Source organism: Microcebus murinus, chromosome 10 (assembly GCF_040939455.1).
Source record: "Microcebus murinus isolate Inina chromosome 10, M.murinus_Inina_mat1.0, whole genome shotgun sequence".
Classification (NCBI taxonomy): domain Eukaryota; kingdom Metazoa; phylum Chordata; class Mammalia; order Primates; family Cheirogaleidae; genus Microcebus; species Microcebus murinus.
Genome location: NC_134113.1, coordinates 86,416,633 through 86,439,887, shown reverse-complemented (window position 1 = coordinate 86,439,887; position 23,255 = coordinate 86,416,633). Strand labels below are relative to the sequence as shown.

General features: G+C 36.2%; 1 protein-coding gene across 1 annotated transcript in view; it reads right to left on the bottom strand.

Annotated features, from left to right (window-relative positions):
• Positions 1 to 3,005: 3,005 nt before the first annotated feature.
• Positions 3,006 to 23,255, bottom strand: part of SLC15A5 (solute carrier family 15 member 5) — an 81,741-nt gene continuing 61,491 nt past the window's right edge. The window contains exons 8-9 of the mRNA XM_012775837.2: positions 7,709 to 7,817; positions 3,006 to 3,153 (exon numbers count right to left, since the gene is read on the bottom strand). Of these exons, the coding sequence (XP_012631291.2) occupies positions 3,006 to 3,153; positions 7,709 to 7,817 (257 nt within the window). The remainder of the gene's footprint in view (positions 3,154 to 7,708; positions 7,818 to 23,255) is intronic.

Genomic DNA, 23,255 nt, shown 5'->3' with positions numbered 1-23,255 from the left:
ACTCTGCTAGTTGATAAAACGCTTTCGGAAACCATGAGAATTAGAGGTTGGCCAGGGTGGAATGAATGCTATAAATCAAGATTACCTTGAAGGGGATGTGAGAGATACAGGATTAAGCCAAGTAAAGAGAAAAAAAGGAAAAATTTCTAAGGAGCTTGGAAAAATGTACTCACTTCCAGGAGCAGATAGCTGAATGTTACTGTGTGCTATTAAAAAAAAAGTCACTCTAATGAAAACATTTTCATTTGTAAATTCATGTAATAAAAATATGGTTTTCTAAATTTTGTGTACAGGCTCAATGTAGTGACTTTTGGCTGCACTGGATTGAAGTGTTACAAGAAAAAAAGAAAGAGAAAAGAGATGTCGCAGTCAGTTGTGGACAGAATCAGATGGGGTCAGACCTGTGTTCTCTGGGTCACAGAAAACGTTTTCAAATACCTTGCCTTTCAGGCCTTGATCATGGACAGGAAACAGAACACAGAAGGCGCTTCTTAGGGAAGACTTCACTTTCCCAACCTTTCACCACCAGTGAAAAATGGAGCAAATGAGTGGCTGGGTATAGACCCTTGGCACCAAGTGACTGGAGTAAATGGAACACGGCAGGGACCCAGAACTTTGCCTGCCACTGAGCATATTACCAGAGAAATACAGTACGGAACCCAGCAGGCTTCTGCAAACAACGCATCCCTTTAAGTTAATTGGTGTTATATGGAAGCTGAAATGCTCTGCTTATTTACAAAGCTACAGATTTATGTAAAGCAAAACCAATTACACTTAATGCCTAAACTATTCCAGGTGCTCAATGATAATGTTGCTAGGCACTAGAGAAGAAACTGCTGTGTGAATGCCTCCTGTTCCGAATGGAAACCTGCATAGTTACTGCAATTTAGCTAATCGCGAGTGTCAACGCCAATGTGAGAATTCTAAGCTCCTTTGGTGTTCGCTTTGGGTCAACTTTGTAATTCTGTACATCTTTCTTCTCTAAGGACAAGGGAAAGCATAATGAGCACCTTTTCCTATTATGATGTAGAAATTAGGCAGATGAAGGCAAATTGGGGGTGGAGGAGAAGACAATGAAACAGACTCTTTTTTTCTAACAGGGAGAGAGACCGTTTCCCACTTGTTCTGATTTGAGGTGTTTAGAGGTTTCTTGATCTTTTGGGTGTTATTTATAAACCCAAATTGCAAACTTGGCATTTGACCTTTGCATCGAGGAAAGCTTCTCAGGCATACCAGGGATCTGCCTTTGCTGTTTTTCCCGGGGAACAAATGCTAAAACAAAGGCGGATTTGCAAAAGTTGTAGGCAAAGAATTTATGCCTGGTAAGAGCTAGTCTTTTCATTTGTCCTTAAACAAAAAATAGTTTGAGTAAGAGAAACACCTGGTGCTTTACAGCTGCTCTTTTGCAATTAAAAATGCATATCATACCTAATCAAGTTGAATAAATCTTTTATTCTACAGATCTAAAATATTTTATGTATACACAAGGGAGGTGCTTAATTGCAGAGTCATTTGCAGTCAACTGATAAACCCACCTATCCTATCTAGCATGATTTGTCCCAGAAAGCAGTGGTTCTCAAACTTTAGGGAACATAAGAATGATTTGGGTGTGCTTGTTAAAACCATCAATTCCTGGGCCCCAATCTGGGAAAAGATTTGGGTTAAGGCAGTCTGTGTAGGGGCCAGAAAGATTCACCCAATGCAGATGGTCCTCAATCAAATGTTGATGAACGCTGCTATAAAGGTACAGACGTTAGTTTTACTTGATTATTTTAAAAATTGAATTTATACATTTCTTTGCTTATAACAAAGAAACTCTTTTAGAAGCTGATTTTTTGAGTGTGTCTGAATTGGTGGTAGAGACCAAAAGATGTCATTTGTATAATTCCTTTAAACATTTCTATTTGGTTGGGTCACTTACCTTCTCGTCCTTTCAGAACTCAGTTTATCTTCCTTAATTTTATCCTTTCCTTTTATCTCAGCAATCCCATCATTATAATAACTTTTCATCTTTTTCAGTATGTGGATATTCTCTTATGCTCTTTGTTAAGGACATCTGTCTTAATAACATTGCTTCTTAATTCAGAGACAATTTCCTTAAGTCATATCTTGATGGTGTAATATCAAGATTAAATATAACAAAATCATATAAATGTTTATTATTTACTCAGATGTGTACAGTATATGGTCACAATGCCTAGCATGTAATGAGGATTCAATAAAGGTATTGAAAGAAAGAATATTAACATATTGTTATTTATTTATTTATTTTTTTGAGACAGAGTCTCGCTTTATTGTCCAGGCTAGAGTGAGTGCCATGGCATCAGCCTAGCTCACAGCAACCTCAAACTCCTGGGCTCAAGCGATCCTACTGCCTCAGCCTCCCAAGTAGCTGGGACTACAGGCATGTGCCACCATGCCCGGCTAATTTCTCTCTCTCTCTCTGTCTCTCTCTCTCTCTCTCTCTCTATATATATATATATATATATTAGTTGGCCAATTAATTTCTTTCTATTTATAGTAGAGACGGGGTCTCGCTCTTGCTCAGGCTGGTTTCGAACTCCTGACCTCGAGGAATCCGTCCACTTCGGCCTCTCAGAGTGCTAGGATTACAGGCGTGAGCCACCTTGCCCGGCCTACATACTATTATTTTGGTTCTAATGACTCATAAAACTGAAAAAAAAAGTCATATATGTTGTTTTTAACAGCGAACCATTGTAAAAGTTTAAAAATACCATTGGTGTATAGAAAATCATCATTTTTCTTGTCATAATCACTTAGATTTTGAAATTGCTTTATTAATTCTAATGCTTGTGGTGTTAATGCAAAAGTATAACAGAATACTAGAAAGGCCATCATTAGTTTTCGTAAATAAAGTACACAGATAATATTCATAAAGTCATGCCCATATACTTTGGCTCTTACACTAAAACACAGAGAGTGTTCACCCAAAGAAGAAAAGGAAGAATACTGTGCTCAAAAGACAGGTAGACTCAAATATCATTTCATAGGGCTGTCTCCCAAAGATCAATACTTGAAAAAAATTCCTGTATACTGCCATAAAATTTCAGAGACTTTTCGTGGAGGAGAAGTGTTTCTTCAAGATTACTTCCACTGATGTTCTGGGCATTAAAATGATTTACATTACAATATCTAAAAAAGAAAGAAAGAAAGCTTTTCTTAGGACCAGATGCAGATGACTTGATAAATCATTTGGTCTCTCCCTGGGCTTGTCTACATTTTATGATGGGCTCATAGATACTGGCACAACACTGATGATTATTTAAGAGCGCTGCTCACTGAAACAGTCTTTATAACAGGACAAAGGAGTGTTCCTTTTATAGAGTATAGAACAAGGTGTCTCACAAAGACCTTTAGGGGGCGCCCTTTTGCAAGCTGCATGGAGACTGCTTCACAGAGTTCATGGCGGCCAGGATTCATGAAAGGTTTATCAGATACACTGGGGATTTGTACATTCAGTGCCAAGACTAGGTGTAAAACACCATTGTCAAAGAATGAATCCATGAATATATTTCTAGAATGTGCATTCTCCACCCTCAACCCTCAGATAAACCTACTTTCCTGTCTTCTAAGTACCAGGCACCATGCTAGGGTGGGATGGAATCATCCCATTTCACGGATTGGGAAACTTCCAAGAGGTTAAATAACTTCCTTAAGGTTCATATAAACAGTGGTTGGTAGAGCCTGGATTTGGAACCAGAACTCAATTATTCTGAATCTCGGTCTTTTTCATCTGTGGCACGCTGACTCGAAAGGCACTGATTTTCTTGAACGCTTTGGAGTAAGCTCCATGAGGATAACATTTGAGACTGCTTTAGTCACTGCTCTATTTGCAGTGCCTAGACCAGTGCCTGATATATAATAGATGTTTAATAGATATTTTTTGAATGAACCAATGAATATGGGCTATATGTTCAATTTTATCATATACACATAAGTCTCTGGGGTCAGCCATCTATTTTTGATTTGTGAAGGTTTCAGAGCTAATTTTGCCCTCTTTTCCTTCTCAATATATTGCTAAAAATAACTGTTAGTGTAAGAGAATGAATACTACCTGAATAACTCCGGTCATTTGTCTCTGATTTATGTCACTTTCAATAATTGTTACAGCTTATGCACAAAAGATTACTGGTATCTTTGACAAAATACGTGCAATGATATTAACTTTTTAAGATATGTTTTATAACATTGGAGGGACAACAGTGCCAAGTTATAAAAACAAACATTCTCCTGCTCCCTCCCTCCCGAAACACCTATAATTACTTTTTATTTTAGTATCCAGTGTGGGATACATATTTATATTAAGCACTGTAGACATATTTACTCAATCCCTTTTAGCAAGGAAAAGACATTTCATCTGCCTACTTCCTTCACTCCTAAACTGAAGAGCCTCGGGTATGACATGTCACCATTGCGCTATTTCAGATTTGATCATGGAGGCTCCAATACAGACAATGGCAAGGCTGGGGTTTTTTCGTTTGTTGTTTTTGTTTTTGTTTTTTTGGTACATGTGAGAAGTAAATCTGGTTTGACCTTTATGGATAATTGCTAACTGTACTCAGCTGGGCATCTGAGGTGATGTTACAGTAACCCTGACAAGGTTGGTTTGGTTCTAGGACTTACGCTGGGATTGCGTTATCACCCTAATATGAGCCTGGTGGGGGGAGGGGTGCTTTGGGTGCTAACAGAGACCTAAATCTATCGGTACATTGGTGAAAATGTTGTTTCTCAGTGAATCCACTGTCCTTGGAGACAAGAATATGTCGGCACTCCCCTGTTCTTGATAGATTTGCCACCATTACCTGGCTCTGAACAGATAAAACTTTGGGTTTGATGAAGATTGGATTGTGATTAGATGTGTACTAAGATTAAATACTATTTGACTTTTAAATAGTATGTTTTAATAATCTGTCCTGGGGACACTGGTGCTTTCTCCTATTTTCTTTGCATGCTTGCTGTTCATTATTGCTTGACAATAACAGTCAATATATTATAGAAATAAATTGGAATCACGCACTCCTCATTGCAGACGCTGATCTTTCTCCCCCAGGTTCCATACTGTTTCTTGCTGAGCGTTTCTGACTTGGCCTGTCCAATCCCAGTGGCCAATAGATCCCCAAGGCAACATGTGCCTTTGCACTGATGTCATTGGTGCTAGTTAATCTCTGGAGGCAGATTTTCCTTTCTTCTGACATGTGACACCCATTCTTTTCCTGTGGGGTTCTTGATCAACAGTTGGTAGTGGGTGTAGTTACTTTAACTAAAGAGACTAGTCTTCTCCCAACCCACCAGAGTTATGGATTGTCAGAGAGCAAGAAGAGGGCTCTTCTCAGGCATTTAAAAGCAACACGGTATAGACGAATGGGAGCATGAGCTTTGGAGATAACCAAATCTGGCTTTGAATCCTAGTCATGTGAACTTGGTCAATTTACTTAACTAGCTTTGCATTTTAGTTTTCTTATTTATAAAGGAGAGTGATAAGGTCTGTGTAACAGAGAGGTGGTAGTGATGAAATGTGGTTATTTGTGTGTGCAGAGCATGCTGCCCAAGGCACAAAAGGTGCTCAACATGTGGGAAATTAATTTCTTTCGTTCTTGCTTTGGTTCTTCCTCTCTTTTTTCCTTCCCTAAGAAAGTATGTAGGAGAAAAGAAAGTAGACAAGAGATGGAGAAGATTTGGTAAGAATCAGATTTATTTCTGAATAAGCCCTATATTTTCACTTCATCCCTTCTCATCTATGGGTCCTTGAATCTCTGGTGCTTTGTATATTTTTATTCTTACCTCCTTCTCTGTACCTCATACCACATCTTTCACTTCTTTATAGGAACTCCCTTGTTCCATGATCACAGAGAAAGAATCACACTGGAATATTTTAATTTGGGCCCTAGATGTTAACTCCATGTAGGACTGGCACTTTGCTTGGTCCAACTCTATGTTTGTAGTGCCTGGAACAATGTTTTAGCAGGCTGGTCCAATGAGTGCATGAATGAATGAATGAATGAATCCCTGAGCTAATAGATTCTTGTTCCAGTCTAGTTCTACCTGAGCTCTGTCCATGGTCATGATCATCTTGGCCACACCTCAGCAGAAGTCCAGGAGGAGAAGAGAGCATAAGGCTAAGTATGAGACCATTATTATTGCTATTATTGCTAACATTTTGGAGCAATTATTCATCCTCACAACAACTTTATGATGCAGTTACTATTCTTACTGCTTCCATTTTACAAGCAAACAGGCTTAGCAAGGTAAAACAGCTCACTGAAGTTTGCAATGCTAGTGAGTTGTGGAACTGGATTCAGCTGGCCTGACTCTAAAGACTGCCTTTCAATAACTTCATGAAAGACAAGGGTCAAACCTTACAGGAGGATACAAAGTAAAAATTGAGAGACAGTACGGGGTCTGTGAGAATTGGCAGGTGGCCATCACTTATATGTCTGGGGGCAGTGGATAGAGTCGGGAGAGGCCTTGCCTTCAGCTTCGGTATTCATTGCCAAATCCATTTTCCTGCAAAGCTGAGGAAATTCCTATTGGATCTTCCTGCAAGACTCTCTGATCCCTTAATTTGATTTTCAATCTAAGAATGAGTCCAGCATTTAGGACAATTATACATTGTGGAGGATCAATCTGATATTTTGGAGGGTAGGAAATGTAAACATTCAGGGAGTCATTAAGGCTTTTTATATTGCCATCAATTCTGTCTTGCATGGGGTTTAATCCTCCCTCCTCTGCTGGACTGTAAGCCCTATGAGAGCACGAGCATTCGTGGCACTAAACATTTACTGACTTAATGGCTGTGCATCCTTCTACTTCATGGTGCTACCTAGTACATGGCTGATGCTCAAAAAGAGATTCGTTAGATGAACAAAATAAATAGTGATTAGGCAAGGGAGAAGTGACCATATATGACTAAATGACTGAAGAGATAAATGGATGCAAGGAAGTAAGGAAAATGAAAATCTGTTTAGTTCCTGCTGCGTGACAGACATCGTGCTTAGTGCTTTATCAAAATTCATCCCATACATGGTTGGTACTACTGCCTTTATTTTACATGTGTAAAAACAGAGGCTTAGAAAGACTAGACAATCTTCTCAAAAGCACATAGCCCTCCAGGAATATGTCAGGGTGGAATAGGGAGAGAAAGAGAGAGAAGGGGAGAGAGAGAGAGAGAGAGAGACAGAGAGAGAGAGAGAGAGGCTGGCAATGGATGGATGGTAGATGATACGTATTAAGCCACTGATGGTCTCAGGTGACAAGCTAAGGGATTTTGCACAGTTTGTTATTGACCTTGAAGTGGTCACTGCTGATTTAAAAGACCTGAATGGGATTCGAATATCAAGCATCATTAGATCCCTAGCTATTTGTTTAATGATATTTGCTTTTAATGGTAATGACTCATTCATTCTTATTATTAATATGGTTATTTCTAACTCTAAAGTGGTATTATATGGTGGAGAAAAAACTCTTGTTTTAGAACATGTTTTAGAATTGAGTAAAGTACTATTTTATTATGAGAATCGATGGGAAATGTGGAGTCTAAATTGAAATTTCTTGCTCCGAATAATCTGTTAAATTTCTGTAATATGCTCATTTGTCCAGTCATGGCATATGAAATTCCCGGTGGCTCAGTGATGGTTCCCAGACCAATATTTCATGAACTCAGAAATTGTTCATCTTACCATACACCTACCTTTGTGAAACACTCCAGAATCCCAAGACGTTCAACAATGTTAATGATGCCAGGAAGAAGAAGAAGCTTTCTAAATTGCCTTTGTTTAATGTGTTTGGAAACCAATTGCCTGTTTGGAACAAATGTAATTGTTATTCAACTGCAGAGTTGTAAGTTTCTGTGAATATTTTATCATTCCACAATTCATAGAGCTTTATTCGCTTCAATAATATCTACAAAGCAAAAAAGCTCATCTGAAACCTCATTGTCAAAATTCATTTAATTCTGTAAAAAGTAAAATAATAAGCAAAGCACCCCAACTATTTTGAAGGTCAACAAAACTCCCTTAATTTGCGTCGTGCAATTTAGATGGTGTCAGAAGAGCTGAGTTGTAATCGTGATTGTGCTAGTATTTGCAGCCACTATATCTGTCTTATTTATCATTATACTTCTAGTATCTAGAACAGTGCCTGGAACACAGGGATTATTTGGCAAATATATATTGAATGAATGAAAACATTTTCCATGACCAGATAGTCTGTTGCATATGCTAATTGTAAGGCTAGTGAGATAATATATGGAGGTAACAGATGTTACATTATTTTGACAACTGTAATAAATCCAGGGTTACCTTATAATAATATCTATTGGTCTCTGTTGGTCAAATTAATTGCAAATGTTGATATGTAGATTTTCTTTTGAACTGACAAGTAATTCCTTCATTTTAATACCACCAAATAGAGTATCCCCCACTTCCTTATGTTGTCATGCTGAGTATATATGAAACTATTCAGCATTCAAGGTAATTGGCTTAATTTGCTCCTAAATTTTGACTTTTGCTTTGAATCTTTGCTATAATTTCCTTTCTTTCTTTTCTTTCTCCCCTCTTTCCATGCCTATACCTATATCTACCTATATCTACACACACACTCAATTTTTCTTCAGTGGGTTTTGAGGTACTATTTAATATCTTATATAAAATATAATGCATTATATTATATATTTATATATGTAACACTTTTTAGGCAATACTTTAAAAACAGCAATGAGATCTAGTACTGCCAAATTATATTACAGATATATAATATTACAGAATGTTTAAAAGGGAAAATCTATCTTTACAGAGAGAATTTAATTTCATTGTTGCTCTGAATGGGTAGAATATTTTCTACAAATGTTAGGCATTATGAGGACAGGAACTGATCATGTTTGAAGATTCAAATGCCAAGGTTTTGGCATTTCCTTGCCTTTTGATAGGAACAACCCCTACAATGGGTGGTGAAGAGCAATGGGTGGGGCCACAGCAGTCAGTCAATGTGCCAATAGAGTTGATCTTCAGTGCTATCTGTGGCACATGGATTGTGGGTTGCTTTCTGAACTAGAAAGTGGTTCTTGGCCTCTTTCTTGACTTTTGAATGGGATTTGAATTAAACACTCTGTTCAAGGTTGATAGCCAGCAAGTGCATACTATGGCAGTTGTGATTAATTGTGCCATTTCCATTTAAAGCTGTTTCTCTTCTGTCATTTAACTGCCCAATGACCATTATTACAGATCAGCTATGAAAATTAGCTGCGCCCATTATAGTCTTAGACCCATACTTGGAAGCTAGTACTGAATTTACAGCTATTTTATAAGTTTCACTTCCACATTATATTTATATTCCACTCCAATGGAAATTTATAGTTTTACCGCTATATTGATATGATGCCTTCATCTGGTGTTTAGATGAGTAGATGATATTCACTGAACGTTTCTCTATATGTCTGTCTATTGGATATTGTGTAGCTCTCTTACTATGTGTGTATGATGTGTATGAACTACACATTTGATTGTACTTGAATGGGGGAAGTTGAGGTGGAATCCAAGATAAGGTAAGATAACATCCCACTTACTTTCAGGAATAACTAAACCATCTTGCTAAGCCCATTCAAACAGTCCTATTTTCTTTTTCTCTTGAATTAGTATCCCAGTCGTATTTCTGCCCTTTCCATTTCACATCAGCGCTTTGCATGCCATGCGACTATGCCATTTTATCATCGTGTTTCTCTGGCCAGAGGAAGAGGAGTTTGCACAGAGTATGTGGAGCCTCAGAATTAACATGATGTTAATAATTCTTGGAGCATGAATTTTGGTCTATAATAAGTAATGGAAAAGACAATCTTTATATTATAAAAGTGTCAGATGAGGGATAAGAATATACATTTTATAGTATCTTTAAAGGTAAAACATAACATTTCTAAAAAAATGTGCCATTACAACAAATGCCAGCATTTTGGGAGACAGCATGCTCCCCCTGGGTATGGTCAGCAAACTTGTGTTTGTCATTGGGGCACCAATGGTGCCCTGTGACTTGTTAGGGGATGTGGGGTGACAGAACAGGAGGATGTTGTACTAGAAAAGTTAGAGAAAGGTAGTGGAAATTTCCTGGTATACAAAACACATTTTGTGAGTGGGGTTATTTAAAAAACAAAACTAAAGATTGTCATGTCACCTATTCAAACTCTTCATAATGCTCCTGTAATCCTTCTTTTTTAGATACCATTTTTAGTGTTTGGTTTTCTTTCTAATGCTGATCTTCATTCTAGTCCCATATTTTTTCCTTATTGAGATATAATTTAATATCCTCTGCAGAGCTAATTTACATGGTGAGCTCCATGGTAAAGAGAACCATCACCTGTGTCGGTAGCATGAAACAAACGTGAGCGTCAAGTGGCACAGAAAGAGTCTTCTTAAAACCTAAAATTGCTTTATTTATATAGAGATTATTTGTCTATGCCAAGAGACAGCCTTTGCTATAAAAAGATACAGAAAAAGTGTGGGCTTTGGAGCCAGACAGACTTTTGAAGCCAAATCTTGCCTCTTATTTAAGAATTTTTTTGTTGGGCAGATAACTGGGCCATGTGAGCCTCAGTTTCTCCTCTCTGAAATGATGACAATGGTACTTCCGTCCCCCACTGAGTTGTTATGAGACGTGAAAGAGATAGCAGCTGTCCAGGGTGGGACACAGAGGAGGCACTCCACGAACCTTAGATTCTCACCTCCTCCTGCTCCCTTTATAGGTAGCTCACACAAAATCATGTTCCCCGAGCTTGATCACGGGCCTGTTTCCCATCAGATATTTCCTCAGGTTCCATGTACCGTTTTTTTTTTTTTATCGTTATCCCAGGACTGGTTGTAAAATGTTCCATTTAACATTGTCAGTTGACTCAGCTCTTAGGTACTATAACTTTATTTTAGTAGCTTATAAACTTTTATTGTCATAATTCACATTTGTGCCGTTTTTCACCTGACATTTCTAGTAGCTGATTGAAGTCAAGAGCATCCTTGCAAAAGGAGACAAAGTGAAGGCTTTAGGTCTAGAATGGGACTAACTAAACATCTCTAGATCTCAGCTTAGGTGAACAGGAACACGAGAAAAAACATGCCACATAAAGTGGCTGGTGGGTCATTCATGACATGCCTTTTGTTAATGCCCACTGTGAACCCTAGTTATGTACTTTACTACTGTAACCAGCTAGTTAGTAATGGTGCTAGATTGTTGAAGTAATAGAGCACTCGTAAAAAATTTGGCATTTTTCAGAATTCTCCCACGTATCTCTTGCTCGGCTAGATTTATTCGTTCACTTGAAAATCATTCTTTAGAAGTTTTCATGTACCAGAAAGTGAGCACTCCAGGTTGCTTAAGGAAAAGAGTTCATAGAGTAGTAGGGGACATATAATTTCATAGTAATTACTATGGAGTCTTAGACCTTATAGATACTAAATAAAATATTTCTATTTATCTTAAATTATCACAGTCATTTTAGAGACAAAAGGACTGTAGAATCATCTGGACTATTCTTTTATTTCACAGATTAAAGACTGTAGGCACAGAGAGGTAGAGTGACATATCACTCAGTAGAACCCTCACCCTCTTGCCCTTACAACAAATGCATGTGTGTAGCTCCACTGTTGGTGTTAATGGAACTACCACTTTCGTGACTCTCCTTAACATCTTCACAACAGTTTAAAAACATCTAGTTAGCAGTCTTTGAAAGAGCTTATCCCTGTTTTTTTTCTAAAATACCGAAGACAACATTTCTACCCAAATCCTGGGACTGACATCCCAACCTAAGTATGGGATTCTTAGAGTAATTTACACTCAATTTAAGATTTTTGAAACTGGATTGAGAAACATATATGATGACCCACACACGCTATAATACTATAAGAAGCACAAATTTGCTAGTAGAAAAGAGAAATGCACAAGCTTTTATTTCTCTCTGATCTAAAGCCTGTATTGTAGGGCTCGGCATTTCATTTGCCCCACTGGTGTCTTTGAGCCTCACAGAGCTGCAAAGGCCTAAGCGTGTGTTTCCCTGCTCTCATTAGATATACTCCCCACCCAGAGGGAAGGGCTAACTGCCTGGCCAGTTCCCCTGCTAGCCGGAGCAGCTGCACTCCATACCCAGACCTCAGCCTAGCAAGTTTCACTTCCCTGCCAGCCCTCAACCTTATTCAAGCAAACCAATCACACCCTCCTATGGGGACAGGGGGTCACCTCAACTCTTTGTTACAACAAAGCCTGTCCTCCACAGACCCTGCTTGTTCAGTCTGTTTCCAAGTGGAGCCCTGCATGACATGCTGTATCCTCCTCTCCCGGGCTGTGAGTGTGTGGAGCTGATAAACCGTTGTCAGTCTCAGCTGTCCAGGGTCAGGTGCATGCTTTCTACAGTCTCATACTATCTAGGGTAAGGAGTCCCTCCCTTACTAATGGGGTGAACAGAAGATGACCAGAACATGCCCTCAACACAGAGATCAAAACCAATTCTAGACAGAATATTAGTAATTGCTTCTCTAATGCATAATCACTGTTTATTTGGAGGTGGAGGGAATCCTCCCATATATTCCTCTGTCTAGACCACTACCCAGAATCAAGCACCTCTGTTTCTAAACTACATCAGGGAATGAAACACCCACAAAATCACAGGACAAGAAATAATGGGAACAGATATTTAAGGTGATGGATATCTCAATTACCCTGATTTGATTATATTTAATGTATCAAATTATCACATGTACCCCCAAAATATGTACATCTAATAGATATCAATTAAAAAAACTGAAAAAAAGAAGTAATAGAAACAAGACACAGGCAGGTTACATTGCATCCAGGAAGTGCTGTCACCAGAAGTAAAACATTATAGGTGAGTATGAGTTCATTTTTTTTTTTTCTCTATATAGAGAACCCATAGTTCAGTTTTATTCAGAGCAAAAAGAAACTTTCGATCATACTAGAAGAAAGTCAACCATAGGTTTGGAATCTGTACTCAAACTACACATGCGATGAGTATGAGTTCTGAGGAGTACCACAAAGCCATGTATGTTTGAGACTTCAGTCTATAGTCCCTCCATCTGACCAGAGTGTTAGAAAACTTAGAAATTGTATAATTTTCTCACTTCACCCCAGCAGTGTTCTTGTTGCAGTAACTTGGGTTTAATGGGGCACTTTAACTGTAGACTTTAGCAAAAATATGTACACACACTTAGTTGGTAAACATTGTCTCTCAGTAAATCTGTTCTTTAGAGGATGAGTAAATAGAAAAAAGGCCAATGGGAGAAGGGAAAGTGACTATAATACATATTATAACTATTACTTATAGGAAACAGTCTTAATCCAGAATGACAAAGCTTAATATTGTAATAATAACAACAATAATAATAGTGATAATAAAGAGTGAGGAACTCATAAGACAAAGACAAAAATAAAATAGTGGAAAATACTAATGCCAAGGCAAGTTGAATTCAAGGGAAAAACCATTCAAAGGGAGAATGATTTTTTTATATTGATAAACACACAATCCAAATCAAGGATATGCCAATGGACATCCCTTAAGTAATAAAAACATGACAGAATCTGTTAGAAATAGAGGTAGATAAGTAATTATTTTGAATGATTATATCACACTTTGGTCAGTTTTTTATCAAATAGGCAAAAAAGAAAATGATGTGGAAAATTGAAAAATGTAATTAGTAAGGGGTAATAAAGATTACAACATTATTTAGTACAGGGAAGGAATCTATTCTCTTATGGAAGTTTAAATAACATCAGTAACAAATCAAACCTCCTAAAACTGAACATACTGCTCCTAAATAACTAATTGATCAAGAAGGAAATGAAACCCACAGTCATGGAGTATTTAGAAATGAAGAAAATGAGAAAATTGCATTTATACATTTAGGGATACAGAAAAAACTCTACTCTGAGGCATATTTAAGGGCACACATGTTTTCACTTTTAAAATAAGAATTAAAATAAACGAACTAAATATTCAAGATAGAAAATTTAAGAAATGAATAAAACAAATCTAAGGTAAGTAGGAGTAAGAAAATAACACAGATGAGAACAAAAATTCAATATATTAAAGTATATTAAATTTAATAGTTTTAAGAGCTGAGTCATTGGAGAAAAATATAACACAATAAATAAATGAAGCAAATCCAATCAGAATATATAACAAAAATACAGAGAAGATAACAATGTTTAGTTATAAGTATGCTATTATAGTATCAAAAAACATGTGGAAATGAGATGATTATTTAGGAAAACATTAATTGCCAAAATTGAATCAAGAATAAATGGAAATATTTAATGGCCAATAATAGTGTGTAAAAGTTACAAAGAATGAGCTTTAAAAGAGAAATTATAATCCAATTAAAAATTCCAATGACATTTTCACAGAAATAAAAAAAAAATCCTAAAATTCATATGGAATCACAAAACACCTCAAATAGCCAAAGCAATCTTGAGCAAATAACAAAGATGGAGGCACCACACTACTTGGCTTCAAAGTATACTATAAAACTACAGTAATCAAAATAGCATGGCATAAAAACAGACACACAGACCAATGGAACAGAATAGAAAGCATGATAAATAAATCTATGCATTTACAGACAACTGATTTTTGACAAAGCTTCCAAGAACTGGGAAGAGGAGAGTCTCTTCAATAAATGGTGCTGGGAAAACTGGATATCTATATTTCATTAAATTGAATCCTTATATCACACCATATACAAAAAAATCAACTCAACATAGAGGAAAGGCTTAACTGTAAGATCTGAAACTATAAAATTACTAGAAGAAAACACAGGGGGAAAACTCCATGACATTGGTTTGGGCAATGACTTCTTGAATATGACCAAAAAAGCAAAAATAGACAAATGGGATTGCATCACACTAAAATGTTCCTGCACAACAAAGGAAACAACAGAGTGGAGAGACAACCCACAGATTGGGAGAAGATATTTGCAAATGATTCATCAGGTTAAGGGGCTAGTATCCAAAAAATATAAGAAATTCAAACTACTCATTAATAAGAAAGCAAATAACCTGATTAAAGGACCTGAATAGACATTTCTTAAAAGAAGACATAAATGGTCAATAGATATATGAAAAAATGCTTGACATCACTAATTTTCAGTGACATGCAAATTAAAACCACAATGAGATATCTCCTCATACTTGTTACCATGGCTATTATGAAAAAAAAGAAAGTGTTGGTGAGGATGTGGAGAAAAGGAAATCCTAGTACAGTATTGGTGCAAATGTAAATTAGTACAGCTATTATGGAAAACAGCACGGAGGTGCCTCAAAAACTAAAAATAGTACTACCATATGATTCTGAAATGCCACTACTGGGTCTAGATCCAAAGAAATTAAAATCACTATATTGATTGAAAAGATGTCTGTATTCTCATATTTATTGCAGTATTTATCACAATGGCCAAGACATGGAAACAACTGAAGTGACCATTAATGGATGAATGGATAAAAAGAGGTGTCAATGCACAATGGAATAGCATTCAGCCTTAAAAAAGAAAGAATTTCTTTCATTTGTAACAATGCAGATGAATATAGAGGACATTATGCTAAGTGAAATGTCAGGCACAGAAAAACAAATACTTTATCATCTCATTCATATATGGAGTCTAAAAAAGTTAAACTTATAGAAGCAGAGAGTAGTATGGTGGTTACCAAAGGCTGAGGGGTAGAAGGTGGATGGAGAAAGGGGAGATGTTGGCCAAAGGATACAAAAGTTTATTAGATAGGAGGAATTAGTTCTGGTGATATATTGCACAGCACGGTGACTATGGTTAATAATAATGTATATCTCAAAATTGGAAGAGTGGATTTTAAATGTTCTCAACACTAAGAAATGATAAGTACGTAAGGTGATGGATATGTTAATTAGACTGATTTGACCATTCCACAACGTATACATGTGTTGAAACATCACATTGTAGACATAGACATATCCAATTACTATTTGTGAATTAAAAATGAAATGAAATTTTGTTTTTATTTATTTATTTTTTCTTCCCCCACCCCAAAAATGAAATTTTAAAATGGAGAGACATTAGACACCTTTTAATTTTCACAGAAGAAATGGATCTTTCCAGAAGATTATCATTGCTACCAAGTATTGTTTATCACATGTACATAAAGATGGCTTAACATTGAAAAATTTATTAATTAAATATGTCTTAGTGATAGGTCCAGAAGAAAAATCATAAGATGTTAGTTAACTTAAGAAGCATCTAATAAAATTTAACCTGATTTGTTTAAATCTTAGAAAACAAGAAAAATTTTTCTTATGACAAAGAGTGTCTTTTAAGATTGCCTTTATGAGCCTACAAATATACTTAGAAAAATAAGAGATGTCCATATTAAGATCAAAAGCAAGATAAAAGGTGATGGTTTTCTGACATTAATATTGCCTTATAAGTCAGTGTCCTGAGAAAGGTGCAGAGCATAGGAGTAAATATTGGAAAAAAGGATAAAAAATTGTATTTATTTGAAGATCAGATAATTTTGCTGAAAACTTAAAAGGATCAATTCAAATACTCTTACTAGCTTATTAAGAGAATTTAAGAAATTGGATGCAGATGAAGACATAAATATTAATAAATAAATATTGACAGTCTCCCTATAGAATGCTGATAAACTCAGTGAGTTGTAATGAGGGAGAATGATTCAGTTCTTAACAGCAAAAAGAAGAAGTAGCATAAAATGTCTATAATAATTTCAACAAGAAATGTTCAGGATTTACATGAAGAAGAGAAAATCTTATTGAATTGAATTTTGAAATATTAAATTTTAAAAGCTATGTTATGCACTTAGATGGACCACTAAGTATTGCAAAAACTTCAGTTTTTCTAAAATTAGCTTATAAGTTTTACTTATTTTATTAAAATAAAAATAGGATTGGGGAAGAATGATAAAAATTCATCTGGAAGTGTAAACCATAGAGAATATGGTTGTTATAAATGAAGAATAGTCATAAGGAAAAATGTGATTAGTGATAACTGATATATCTATCATACAATTAAATTATAATAATTTAAAGGATGATCCTAAGCTAAAATAAAGAGGAAGCTGAAAGGAATAGGACACAAAGATAGCCCTGAAACAGTCCCAAGGTCATCTAAGAGCTAAGAATATGTTATAATATGTAAAACTAATTAGTTTCATTCCATTTATGCTACGGTTGTGGAATATTTGTGGTTTAACCAACTTTTCACAACATATATCAAGTTATGTTGTGAAAATTGTTATTTGACTCAAGTGTTTTCTTTTATAACATCAAGATGGAATCTATATGGATGAGAAACTAAATTCAAAATTTTAAATCATTAAAGTTCTACGACCATAGAAAAATGGAGTGAAATTAATCACTATGAAAAAGGCTGATAGATTTGATTACATGTATCAGCAAAACTTGTATAAAACAAAGTCATTTATAAAATAATATGTTGAGTTAAACCTGGGAAAATATTACCAATAAATATGACTAAAGGTTATTATTTTTAAAGTTATAATGAGCATATGTAAATTGACAAAAAAAAATCATGAATAGACCAAAAGAAAAACAAGCCAAGAACATGACTAAGCATATCATAAAAAAAGATAAAAATGTTCTATAAACATTAAAGATTTCAATTTTACATTCTGAAAAATACAAATTAAAGTAACAATAGAATACACTTTTTTCCAATTAGATTGACACAGATCAAAATATTATCATGCTTGGAGCTGAAATTAATAACTTGATTAAGTATTATCCTTTCACAATGGTTGTATAATTGATGCAGTCTTTTAGAAAACAATTTTGCTGTACTTCCCAATAGTCTTTAAAATATTTATCCTCATTGAAAGAATAATCCTATTTCCAGGATTCTATTCTAACAAGAGAATAAGTGATGTACCTAGAGATTTATTAAAAAATGCTCACCTTAGTAATATTTATAGCATGGAAAAATTGGAAACAACTAAAACATTACATAAGAAAGGAAAGGAACATTATATATGTGTGTGTGTGCATGTGCGTTTGTGTGTGTGCAATGAAATATACAATATAATCGTTAAAAGTGAGATTTTTTTTTTATTCCAAATGATACAGACATATGCTCACAATATTATTGAAAGCAGCAGTCCCCAACCTTTTGACACCAGGGACCGGTTTCATGGAAGAAAAAATTTCCACAGACTGAGGGTGAGGGGATGGTTTGGGGATGATTCAATCACATTACCTTCATTGTGCACTTTATTTCTATTATTATTACATTGTAATGTATAATGAAATAATTATGCAGCTCACCATAATGCAGAATCACAGGGAGCCCTGAGCTTGTTTTCCTGCTAATAGATAGTCCCATCCGGGGGTGATGGGAGACAGTTGATTTATTGTGGTCTCTGTTATCTCTGCTAATGATAAACTGTGTTTGCAGCTGCTGCCCAACGCTAGCATCACCACCGCAGCTCCACCTCGGATCATCAGGCACTGGATTCTCACACGGAGCACGCAACCTAGATCCCTCACGTGCACAGTTTACAGTAGGGTTCCTGCTCCTGTGAGAATCTAATGTCACTGATCTGAAGGGGGCGGAGTTCAGGCGGTGATGCGAGCCATGGGGAGGAGCTGTAAATACATAGGGAGCCTCCCTTGCTCATCGGCTGCTCACCTCCTGCTGTGTGGCCCAGTTCCAACAGGCCACTGACTGGCCTGGGGTGGTCCATGGCCCTGGGGATTGGGTACCGCAGATTTAAGGGAAGAAGAAAAAGATGAGGACTTCATACACATTCTTGGTTGAGCATTCAGCAGGGTTTCTTCAGACTCTAATTTTGTTTAACATCTACATATTCATATATAAATTTAATAAATACACACACATGCACATGCCCACAAACAGAAAAATACTGGAAGAAAATTTACCCAAATAATATTTGCAAAGTCTTTCTCTTTCTCTTTTGTCATTTGGATTTATTTGATTATGTATTACCTTTACTACGACAACAACAACAAAAATTTAAAACCGCTTCATCAAAAATCCTGGAAAAATTTGACTTCCAAAAATTATTTCTGATTAATGGTAAAATGACAGAATGGGGTGGTTTTCTACTACCACCGACTCTTCCGCAATTGAAGTACTGGAGAACAGGCTTGTTATTAGCAGTCTTGATACTGTAACTTGGAAGGTATGTGCTATTTATAAAGCTGTCCTAAGACATTATTCTAGAAATCATAATTCCCCAAATAGCAAGAACTAGTCAATTCTGCATCCTAAGATTCACTCACTTCAGTGATATGTCACTTCTATTTCTGACTGAAATCACACATTTACCAGATACCTCAAGGATGCAGGGCACTCTGTGCTATAGCATATTGCTTTTGATTCGAGGCAGATTTCTGCTTTCTCTTTTTAGAGGAAGATGCAATATTTCCCCCTTTTTACTAACTACTGTTTTATTTTGAATGTAATGGAACTTTGAAAATCTTAAAATGTACCTTATGGAATTGCTTCAAAAGATAGTTGGACACAGTGAGCAGACTACGTTAGATTTTAGAGTTTTTTATTTTAAAGATATTTTGTAGTGCTGGTAATCTAGCAAGAGTCCAAAATTGTTGAGACAAAACTAAAATGGGTTTCATCGTCTGCTTTATTTTAGGCACACCTTTCACTTCACTATGTGCTTTCGGCTTGGGAGTGAAGAAGTTTGCAATGAAAAGATATAACAGTTGATCTCCAGGGTGGATGTGCTTTTGTACCACGGGAAATAAACCCAGTGTAGTAAAAAGAACTTTGGAATCAAGAATCCACCCTTACTATATGATTTGGTCAACTTATATAACTTTCTGAGCTCATTTTCCTCTTATATATGATGGGACTACAAATATCTAACCCCAAAGAATTGTTGTGAAGATTTAATGAAATAATATCTTTGTGAAATGCATATAGCAAGGTCTGCGTATAACTGACACTTAATAAATGTTAATTTCTTTCCTTCCTCCTTTCAGTAACCTGATTTAAATGCTTCATTTGAGATTCATAGCTCTCCTACCTGATTTAATTTTTAAAACACATTAATTTTCATGATACCTGAAGGAAATAATACCTAACAACTGTATTCTAACTTTGAGTTTTCTACCATTTTTTCATATTTTTCTAATAAGGACTCAAATTATTATTACTCTCAATTTACAGATAAGGAAACAGAGGCATAGAGTGGCTGAACTGTTTGCCTAAAGTCATCTAAAGGGGACAGATGCAACTTGCTCATTGGGACGAAAAAAAAAAATAAATAAAAATAAAGGGGACAGAATTAATATTTGTTGAATGAATGGTTGAACAGAGATTGCGCCCCACATCCACGCATGCTCCATGCTTTGCTCTAGATAATAATGCCTGCATAGAAACTTTAATTTGCATTTCCAGATCTTGGGAATTGTGGATAAAAATGAAGTCAGGTTGCTGTTTCCAAGAAGGGACACTGTGTCTTTCAAAACTGTAGAGAAATTGCTAGGCATTGTTCACTTGAATAGCTCAGAGAGCAGGCATGGGTGATATTTGGCATAACCAGCTTTCTTATAAGGGTGAGTTCATTCTCTTGAGGAGCACTGGGAGGTAAAAACCCATCAAGATAGTGTGTTCTCATGATGATTTCAATGAATTATCATGGAAATGAGTTTTAGAAGAGAGGTAATGCTTTGTGATAATAGCCCGATAATGCCATTAGCTATGAACTGTAATTGTAATAGCATTAGTCAAATGAATATATCTGATATTAATTTGAGTGTCAAATATTTCTATAAGGTTCTTCTTGTTAATTAAACATCAGCCTTGGTATTAATAATTTAGCATCTAGCCAGTGCATGCACATAGTAGGAACCCAATATGTATTTGTGGACTGAATTAATAAATCCATCTCTAAGTGGAATTATTTAAAATAGTAAAATATTGAATTTAAATAATTCCATGTATATAACAGGAACTGATTTTTACCCAGCATCATCTTATTTGTACAGTCTGGTCTTCATTTGCAACTCCAGTTGCAATGATGTAGATTTACCAATTTCAGAATTTTCGAAGAAAGCTTTTCACATTTTTTTGCATATTTGGAGGCAAACAGCCTTTTACTCCAAATTATTTTAATTCAAGAGTAGAGTTTGTGCCTTTCATCCTGTATTTTGTAGTCTTCACACCATTTTAAAATCTACTGGCCATCTTCATGTCTGCATTGAGTTTCTGAATCTCACTGACCAAAGTCATGCTTTAGATGGCTTGGTGTCACTTTTCATAATCAACAACATCAACTGGGCTGTCCCCACGGCCAGCAGTCTTAACACTTGTCTTCTAACCCATCTTTTCCTGTTCTCACAATAACAAGTTCTGATATCTCTGCTTTTCCTACTCCTCATTCTCATCCTACTCCCCTTTGCTCTCACAGATGGCTTGCTGCATACCTGATAAAGAAAACGGGGGTGCCAAAGGGAGGCTCCAGTATTAGAACTACATATCCTGTGCCCATCCTCTCCTTTCTCTCTTGTTTCAGTGCAGGAAAGAAGTGCCCACCTGCCAATAAGAAGTCTGTCTCTCTGGGTTAGTGCCTGACTGAGTCTCCCACTCCTTTCCCTAGGACTTTAGCTCTATCAGTTCTCCCTTCTTTCTCTTGCATGTTTAACTTCTCCCTTAAAGCAGATGTTCTCATCAATCTCTTAAAAAAACTCTTAAAAATAAATACACTCAAAAATCTCTTAAAAAATAAATACACTCAAAAATCTCTTACACACGCACCTAAACTTCCCAGATAAAAATACAGAGTTCTTAGTAAAATTTGAATTTCAGAACAATGAATGATTTGTTAGGATAAGCGTGTGTAAAGCATGTATATGTTCCCAATATTGCACGGGACAGACTTAAATAGCAAAAAAAATTGTTTGTTGTTCATCTGAAATTCAAATTTAACTGGGAATCATGTATTTTTATTTGCTAAATCTGGCAACTCCACCCCCTTTCAGGCATCACTCTATCTCTTAAATCTTCTTCAGTCCCAAGTTTTTCAAAAGAGTTATTTAAACATGATGCTTTTGTTTCTTTACTTACTAGATATTCGCTACTCCAATTGGTTGTCATCTCACTACTGAAGTGGCTCCTATTAAAGTTATCAGTGAACATAATATTGCTTAGGGACACTTTCCACTCTTCATCCTACTTGATTTCATGGCAGCATTTGACACAGTTTACCATTCCCTGCTGGAAATAATCTTCTCTCTTACCTTCAGTGACCATATACATGCACATACATATATATACATGCATATTTACATATACATACATATGTGTGTATACATATATTAATTCCCTCTCTCCACCTCTGTGGTAGCTCTGTGTCTCCTTAGACAGGCTATTTCTTCTCTATCCAACCTCTAATATTGGGGCTTCTTAGGTCTAAGCCTTGGGTTTCTTTTTCTTCTCATTCTCAATATTTGCACTAGGTAATTTCATTCAGTTCTAGGATTTCAAATGTTATTTTTGTGCCAAAGAGTTTCATATTTATATATCTAATCAAGGTCTTTTTTCCCCTCTGTTCCAGATACTTCTATTTGGATGTCTCACAGGTATGTCAAATTTAACGTGTTAAAAAGTGAATGAGTGACAAATTTTAAAATCTGTTCTTCCAGTCTTTTCCATTTAGTAAATGGAATCTTTGCCCACTCAGTTTCTCATGGCAGAAGCTAGGATTCTTCTTTGATACCACCTTCCTTTTCCTGTATCCTACTGCCTCCTGACATTTTTTTTTTTAGACAGGGTCTTACTCTCTTGCCTGGCCTAGAGTGCAGTGGCATTATCATGACTACAGTAGCTCACTACAGTCTCAAACTCCTGGGCTCAAGCAATACTCCTGCCTCAGCCTCCTGAGTAGCTGGGACTACAGGTGGGCACCACCATACCCAGCTAATTTTTCTATTTTTTTGTAGCAAGAGAGTCTCACTATATTGTCCAGGCTGGTCTCAAACTCCTGGTCTCAAGCAATCCTCTCACTTTGGCCTCCCAAAGTGCTGGGATTACAGATACGTGCCAACCATGCCTAGCCTGCCTCCTGACTTTACCAAAACTAAGTACTATTGATTCTACCTCTAAAATATAGCTTATCCATTCACTTCTCTCCATCTGCCGACTTCCTCTCTAGTTCATCACTATTCTAGACTTGCTTGGATTAATTCAACTGTGCCTTCCTGTTTCTCC